This window comes from Polistes dominula, unplaced genomic scaffold (genome assembly GCF_049000335.1).
Source record: "Polistes dominula isolate Pdom_NZ unplaced genomic scaffold, Pdom_raw_medaka contig_82, whole genome shotgun sequence".
Taxonomy (NCBI): domain Eukaryota; kingdom Metazoa; phylum Arthropoda; class Insecta; order Hymenoptera; family Vespidae; genus Polistes; species Polistes dominula.
In genome coordinates this window covers 7,337,501-7,346,772 of record NW_028301046.1, presented here as the reverse complement: position 1 = coordinate 7,346,772, position 9,272 = coordinate 7,337,501, and the positions used below count along the sequence as shown (strand labels likewise).

Below are 9,272 nucleotides of genomic sequence, written 5' to 3'. Positions count from 1 at the left end.
CAATTTCGATCAATGCCAACTTAAAGAAAAAACACTTGGTTATTTTCTGTTACTGAGTTGGTATCGATTGCAAGCATCACGCGAAAGCAACACTTCTTACAGTGCTCGATTTTGCGATGCGATGCTCTAATTGAAACATTCAACGTTGAGTATTATGCCGCATAATGCGCTTTAGTGCTGTAATTGGAAAACGGGGTAACTTTCGTGCGTTCTTTCGGCCGCCTCTACATCATGATCTGGTTACAAAGCCGAGGCAGAAAGTGTCGCTGCTGGACACGCGCACCTCTAGTAGTCTTTGGGTACGTCTGCCGAACTTGGCGCTGGCAGCCGCGAGATGTCGGCACCGTCCAGTGCAAGTGCAATCAAGTGACAACACGAGTTCTTGTCAGTGCAGCCAGATCGTGGGTAAATCGTACCCTCTCCCTGTGCCACTGTGGGATTGCACACAATGAAAGTTACCCATGTCCGTGTGTTCGGGATGTCGAAAGAAGTCGAGTGTAACCGAAGTTGGCACTTGGCGGGCACGCCGGAGTGGCACACTATGAAAGCGTGCCACGTTCGTTCATTATGTGCAATCCCACAATGGCACAGGGAGAGGGTACGATTTACCCACGATCTGGCTGCACTGGTTCTTGTCCAGCGATCCCATCCGTACGATGATTATCGTACGCGTACGATAATTTGAGGCCCTGTACGATCAAAAATTCGTGGCGTACGATCCATTTGGAATTTCGAAAATTTGATGACCTTTTTTTTTTTTTTTTTAGTCAACAAATTTTCGAAAGGTGCACCCCCACCCCAACCGCCACCACCATCACGATCTCCCAGCGGACGACCGTTTTCAGGTCATCAACTTGAAAAAGTTGGAACTTGGACACTTTTTCCTCATTTTGAAAATTTTGTTCGAGAAATTGTTGGGTTTTTTTCGGATTTCAAATTTTCCCGGGGAGTACGATCATTTTCTTGCCGTGTACGATAATTTTACGCCCCTGTGTCGATCAAACGAACTAAAGTCTCTGGGATCGCTGTTCTTGTCCCTCAGCAATCTACATGGCGCGTCCCTCCTATAGGGTCTCTAGGTGCGGGACGCCACAAATGTATTGATAAATTAGATTATTCGAATAATTAAAAAATAGTTTAAAATGTTGAAACAATAAGGAAAGAGAAAAAAATATTATTATGGATTTTTAATAAAAATACACATTTAAATCTCTATCTTTTCTCCTTAAATATCCATATAAGGTGTAAAGTAAAAATATGTTTTCAGTAACTTTTCTTAGGTTTTAACAATTCGAATAATTCTCGTCAGAGGGTAGTGTATTCTATTTGTGAATTAACTGCAAGTGTTATTGCATCATCTATTATCTGTCAATTAAATTGTGTTGCGTCGTGTTAATGCAGCGTGCGATTTACAATAAAAAGTGTCTATTCTACGATATATATCTTGCTGAATTTATTGGATATAAAAACAATTTCTAAATCTTAGAAAAATATCAAAATTATCCAAAGGTAAGGGAAATTATAGAAACTTTTTTGAATGTCTTAAACATACGGTTAAGTGTGAATAAATCTTGACGATCTATTGCGTGTTCGAAAAACATTGACCCTGACAAAAAAAAATAACTTGTCAATAATTAGAAATAATACAGGGAGTAGGAAAAAAAACACGTGACATATGGAAAACGATTAGTGACTCATTCATATGATGTTACTTTTTTCTGCCTATTATTTATAATCAATAAATTATATTATACGTTTATAAAATTATTTAAAGTAGAAGTTATACATCGATCTTAGATGTCTTATCAAACGGAGAAATATAATTTTCAAATAGAAAGATTTTATTCACATATTCTCTAAATAAAATAACTTCTAAACTTTACCACTAGGTAACGCTTTTGTCGTTGTAAACTTCTTGTTCTAGTATACATTTAGCCTTAACTACAGTCATACAATATAATTATTTTATCAACTTTTTAAAATTTTTATATGCTATCTTTGAAAGTGTATTTACGGTTTAATTATTGTTCATCCATTGGTACAATTCTTCCAATAATGAATTGTAAAATTAAATAATTACTCAAGTGCTAAGCATTACGTTATAATTTTAAAGATTGTATATAATTATTTATTAATTTAAAGAATTTCATATAATTTCTGTAGTAACCTACATATTTAAAAGTTCTAAATGGCTCCCAAAAATAAAGAAAACAATTCTGATAACAAGAAAAAAAAACAAGTTTCTGAAGAAGAAGATGACGAAGATTATAGGAGGCGCCGTGATAGAAACAATCAGGTAAAATCGTTTGTTATTTATTTAGATATAATTTATAATTTGTGTATATATATGTAGTTGTTATTTGGAAAATAACATTATTCTCTTTTAACTTTTGACTGCGACGCGCTCTCGAACTAATTTATTAATATAGACGGCGCGATTTTTGCATGTCAGTCGCTGCGACTGTTTTTCTATTGACAGCTAACCAAAACAGATAATAGTGGCAAATATAATAAAAATGTGAATTTAAAAAAATTTTTTTAAAGTAATTTAGTTGCTACGTTACATATCAATAAATTCCATGTAAAATTAATCTGTAAAACAGCAATAAAGATGTGATAGTAAAAAAATACAGATGACGTATATTTACGCCTTTCGAGTATATTGATGGATTTGTGAAACGTATATATACGCCTTTAGCAGTCAAAGGGTTAATACTATTAAGGATATACATTTTCTTTTCCTAATTGTAGGCTGTAAAACGATCAAGAGTTAAAAGTAAATTACGCACGCAACAGACTCTAGAACGTGTAAATCAGCTTAAAAGAGAAAATGAGCTATTAGAAGAGAAAATAAAAATGCTTACAAAAGAATTGGGCTTCCTTAAGGATCTTTTCCTTGCTCATGCTGGTAATAATAAAGTTCGAATAGAAAATTACTATTTATATACGGAGTACTATTAGAAACAATTCTTTAACATATTATTTTGTATATTCTTTTATAATAATTCTAAATGATTTTCAGGTTCCAGTCAACATTCAATAAATTTCCAAGATGTAGATCTAAATGCTCTCTTGGCTGACGATACAAAACCTCTAGAATTGCCTAAATCAACAGCTGAACTGTAATTCAACATTTGTTCCACGTAGAAGAAATAACGTGGATTTGATAGAAATTGAAGGAAAACTTACTTTAGCTCATATCAAGTCCAAAGTTGGAAATCTTGGAAAGATGCCAACTCGGAATTAATTCCAAAAATTGTAAGAGCTAAATAACTTCATCTAGCTTGCGAGTCAAGCAGCATGATTGAGAAGATTAGATAAACGATATCAGATAAATATTTTTTTAAACGTAAGAAGACAAGCATGACATGAGGAGAACCAGAAAGTTGTTGAGTCTAAAGACGACTCGCGCAGGTCCAATTTAATATAAAACTGAAACGGTAGACAAAGTATTTGCTCTATGATATCACAGAGAAAATGCAATAATATAATGACGATGCTTATATTAAACATATACCTTCGAAATTATGTAAGAGGTTTGTTCAGAACTTTCTGATTTGCGAGTATATCTTTGAAATTTGTGTTCCTATAGAAAACGAGTATCAATCATTTAGGGACAACTTTTATGAGTGTGTGCCATCTCAAAAGCATAATTTTGTTGATTTTGACTTCATAAATTTTAAGTGAACAATTAAATAAATATTGTAACACGATAACATCTCAAGAAAAAGCATGAATACACTTACTTTCTAAGTAATTAACTTTTTAACACTTACAAGGGGACCTTACATTAGAGCACCAACGGATTTTAATGAGATTTGGTATATTAATAGTATACCTTTAAGGTATTATCATGGTAAAATATTTTTGTCCATTGGCCAGTCAATTTTAAGAAAAAAGCATTTAAAGTTTTGCTTTTTTTGTATATTCTCTTATATACTTTTAAATTCCATAATTCATCAAGTGGCGCGCTAGCGTAAGTAACAGCGTTCTCGCTTCTCGTGCCGGTTGTTTGTATTCGATCCTCCATGCGAGATGTTCTCTTTTTTATATAAATTTTTTCTATATGCAAGTTTTGAAATTTTTTTTCACATTTCTTTATTTGTAACCCTTTCGCTACGGCAGGTCTCGCCGCTAATCTGATTTATGCTTATATTACATTTGTTCAAAACAAATTAAAAACAAACTAAAAAAAATGAGCCAAATGCCATCGATGTTCAATATGTTTAACAACAAAAATATCGCGAGGCTGATGATCAAACAGTATCACGCTGTCGAATTCTTTAGCCGAATCTCGTACAAATATGTCATCAGTCGAATGTCGTCTATAGTCTACTCGTACACACAGGTCGTCACGCGGATGCCGTCTATGCCGGTCGACGCTCGTAGCGAAAGGGTTCATTATATATACAAAAGAGAATTAAAATTATTAGAAAAAATAAAACATAATAAATTATTTAACATCTTGCACAAATAATAAAGAAAAATTGATTACTTGAATTACAGTAAACCTTTTATTTTTTAACATGTAATTCAAAATCTATAATATATATATATATATATATATATATATATATATATTTTAGTTTATTAATAGTACAAATAACAATGACATATGTTTTAATCATATAAAAATATATATATATATTATTAGTTATTACTGAAGATTTATATATATATATGTGCCCATAATTATGAAAGTGGTCTAAGTCATATATCTCTTGTTTCGAGATATTTAAAGATTTAAAGATTTATACTTGAACACTATATGAATTCAATACAATATTGAAATAACAAACATTATCTAACGATTCATTTTTGATAATACCGTGAAAATTACATTGAATTTATTTAGTTTATAATAATGTAGTGCGTAATAACTGATAAACTCATTTTTTATTAATTTTGACTTAGACCACTTTCATAATTATAGGCACATATATATATATCTTATTTTTTGTAATAATTTAAATTCTCTTTCCTATTTATAATTAGAAATAAAGAAATGTAAAAAAAAATTTCAAAATTTGTATGTAGAAAAAAAAGAACTTTCCTCATGGAGAATCGAACACAAACAACCGGTGCGAGAAGCGAGAAAGCTACACGTAGCTATTAGAATTTAAAAGTTTATAAGTGGATATGTATATGTCGGAAGATTTTAGTATCCATAGCGGGTTAAAACAGATCAATAGCAGTTAAAAGAATCAATTTAGGCAATTTATGTTTTTATTCGGTTAACAAATTACTCAGCTCGCGGTTGCTGTTTAGGCGCTTAAAAATCAGGCTACACAGGACAATCATCCTGCCGGTAGTCTTTTATGGTAGCGTAACGTGGTCGCTTACGTTACGGGACGAAAAGAAATTTAGGGTTTTCGAAAACAAAGTTCTTCGTAAAATCTTCAGTGCAAAACGCGATGAGGAAACGGGCGAATGGAGAAAACTCCATAACGTTGAAGTACATCGATTGACAACAAACCGGACATTATTAACATCGTAAAATCACGCCGATTAACCCTTTCGCTACGAGCGTCGCCTGTAGGCGACATCCGCGCGATGTTCTGTGTGTACGAGCGTCGCCTATAGACGACGTCAGCCACGTAAGCGCGATGTGCACATTTTTCGGCGCAGTGGTCCGTTCAGTGGCGCTACTTCGGCGGCACGCGGGCCCGTACAGCGGTGACGCTCCTACGGAAGACACTGCCGTAGCGAAAGGGTTAAGATAGGCTGGTCACGTGGCGCGCATAGGGGAGGATCGAACAGCGCACAAAATATTGGTCGGTATACCGAACGGGAAAAGACCACTAGGTAGACCGAAACGTAGATGGGAGGATAATATTAGAAGAGATCTGAAAGAAATAGGATATGAAGACCTCGAATGAAGGATCGCGCTCAGGGACGAGAACAATGGTGGGATTTGGTATTTGCGGCAATGAACTTTCGAGTTCCTAACGCTAACTAATAATAATAATAATAATAATAATAATAATAATAATAATAATAATAATAAGTGGATATACAAAAAAAGCAAAACTTTAATTGCTTTTTTCTCAAAATTGGCTGGCCAATGGACATAAATATTTTACCATGATAATACCTTAAAGGTATACTATTAATATACCAAATCTCATTAAAATCCGTTGGTGCTCCAGTGTAAGATCCCCTTATTAGCCGACCACGCGCGTGCAGCAAACCACAACGAATTTCCACCACGCTCGAGCAAGCCAAACTAAATTGATGGATTTTATTACAGAAACAGTTCGTCAGTAGTGAACAACTCATAAAAAAAGGAAACGCATTGCTAATAACAACGTGGGAAATCTCCCCGATCGTTCGGGTACCGATTTACATTGAAATGGGTAGATCTACCCGATCGGTCGGCTAAGTGTTAATTATGAATCTCAGTAATAAGAGAGTTTATATGGAAGACTAAAAAACAGATAGGGGTAGTTTTTTCTCCATCAAACGAGCTTACAATTAGACCAGTTATTTTCCCTCTCTTATTGCTCATATGAGTGTATATACACACACATAAACACTATGAATTCCTGTACTAATATATTATAATACTGCTCGAATAAATCAAGTAACGAATCCTTATTTTTAGAAATATATATATTTTAAAAGTATTATCGTACTTGTAAGTCGAATAGTTTCCGGATAGATTTCAGTATAGTGCAATTCAGATTTATATTATAGTGCAATGTAATGTAGAATATATATAGAGCATATATATTCTCTATATATATAGAGCAAGAAATTTTTAAAATAATATAATAACGTGGTACAGGAAATAATAAAAAAGTATTTATAATTATTTTGTTACAATAAATTTCAAAAATTTTCTATTTCAAATTTTATGAGATCATTAGATTCGTACAAAACAAAATAAAAAAACATTCCAATCCTAACATGTCTTCTATATGATTTTTTATTTATACACGTTTTGATGTACAAAACATTTTTACATATGTGCCCATAATTATGAAAGTGGTCTAATGTAAGTCAAAATTAAAAAAATGAGTTTATTAGTTATTACGCATCACATTATTTTAAACTAAATAAATTAAATGTAATTTTCACGATATTGTCAAAAATGAATCGTCAGATGTTTGTTTTCTCAATATTACATAGAATTCATATAATATTCAAATAGAAATCTTTAAATATCTCGAAACAAGAGATACATGACTTAGACCACTTGCATAATTATGGGCACATATTAGAATGAAATGCAGATGAAACAAATGAATTTACATACGTATGATGACGTAACTCATCCTTATTGATATAATATAAAGAAGACTTTAAGTATATATATATATATGTTTACTGTATTAATTTATAGAAATAGCAATTCAATACATCAGAGATATTTATTGTTTCATTTCTTAATATCTTCAAAAAAAAAAAAAATATTAGACAAAAATGCTCTAATTGCATAAAGACAAAAAATACTAAAGATGTGTTATGCTACAATGTTTTTTAAGAAAATCAATTTTTGAAAATAACTAATGAAAAATAAAAAAAAATAAAAACTGAACTATATATATATTTTTTTACTTTAGAAATATACGAACATTCAATAAAAATGATATTTTTTCGCGAAATACATACTGATTGTATATAAACGTTTATTATCTTTTTACATTATTTATTTTCGCTAAATGTATGTACTTTTATACAAGAATTCATTCCACAAATGTAAAAAAAAGTGACGAAAAAATAATCTTCAAATACGCGGGCTCCTAGCGGATGTACATGATAGAAAAACACTGGCGACACCTGCATGCTTTGATATTCACTTGATCGGAAAGACCCGATCAATCTTCGGTCTTCGTTCGGAAAAATCAGTATCGTCGTATTGAATTTGTGTACCCTTTACTTTATTTACAAGCACGATCATAGATTTATTTTCTTTAATGAATAATTATTCCGATCAATAATTTCGATGTATTCCAATTCGTTCATTTAATATTTCTACGAATGTAGTATTTATTTATATATTTGTTTAAGATTAAATGGTCTTGGAAAAAAATAAGAGAACGTGTATACACAATGTATTAATTTTAATCGTTAACAAGATAGAAAAAGATTTTGTATTTACAAAAGACGTATTCAATAAAAAGATGAAATAAAATCGTGAATGATAATGACGTTTAAAAAGAATAAAAGTGTAGCAGTAAAAAGATAAGTAGAGGGGTTTCGGAATAGCACGGGACAGAGGTGAAACGCGTTCGCAGGCGCTACGAGCCGCGGCGCCAGGCGTTTAGCAGACGACATCATGGCTGCAGGGAGTACCTCCTCTCGGACTTTCCGATCGGAACTTTTCTTCAAGATTTTTCACTGAGAGGAGAGTACAAATTATTTAAAGGATCAAACAAAATCATCTGGATACATAGAAAGTGACTGAATCAGGTTCTTGGTTTTTTCTTAATAGTGCTAATGGAGTGGTGGTGGCTATGTCTGTGTTTTAACGAGAGATTTTAAGGAGGTGGAGGAAGGCGGCGGCGACGACGGCGGCGGGGGCAGGGGGTAACGGCGGGGGTAACAGCGACGGCGGTAATAGTGGTAGTGGTAGTGGTAGTGGTAGTGGTAGTGGTAGTGGTAGTGGTGGTGGTGGTGGTGGTGGTGGTGGCAGCAGCGGCGACGGCAGCAGCAGCAGCGGTGGCGGCAGTTCCAGCGGTGGCATCAAAGTGCCGGAGAGAGGGCTTTCGGACAAGCCCCCGAATAACCGACCTATACGATTATTAACCAGGAAGGATTTTCTTTCGGTACTTTTGCAAAGTGGAATAGTAGTTTGTGATTCCAAATAAAAGTTAAGAGAGAAGAGATAAAGTTAATTGGAAGGAAGAACGAAAAGAAGAGACGAAGAAGGAGATTACTGTTTAGAGGAACTTTGTAGAAAAGAAAGGTGGAGAAGAAGGAATTTTTTCATTGGATTTCTGAGTTTTCCCCACCTGTCGGCAGGGACGAGTAATCGTTGCCGACTCGATTCGGACTTGTGAGAGCATGAGCATGTCGAAAGCCGATCTATTTTAACGTCTCGGTGTTTTTCGTTGGCCATCGTCAAGGGTGAGCGGGGAGTAAAAGGGGTGGCGGCGACGGCGAAGTTGGCAGGGTCCGGGAGGTGGCGAGGCCGCATACACGCGCCGCGTCCCTTCCTTCCTCTGTTGGAACGGATTCGCACGAGAAACCGTTGTCGGCCTTCGTGTCTAAATGCTGTTTCTGTTTTTTTGGCACCCCTCTTAACATCGAAGGATATTCACTGTATG

General features: G+C 34.0%; 1 protein-coding gene across 1 annotated transcript; it reads left to right on the top strand.

The window, feature by feature from the left end:
* The first annotated feature begins 1,067 nt into the window (after window positions 1–1,067).
* Window positions 1,068–7,372, top strand: Irbp18 (Inverted repeat binding protein 18 kDa). Its single transcript, XM_015324322.2, has 4 exons — window positions 1,068–1,509; window positions 2,164–2,296; window positions 2,752–2,908; window positions 3,023–7,372. Exons 2-4 carry the CDS (start codon window positions 2,189–2,191, stop codon window positions 3,124–3,126), a joined length of 369 nt encoding a protein of 122 aa, XP_015179808.1. The 5' UTR covers window positions 1,068–1,509; window positions 2,164–2,188; the 3' UTR covers window positions 3,127–7,372.
* Window positions 7,373–9,272: the final 1,900 nt, after the last annotated feature.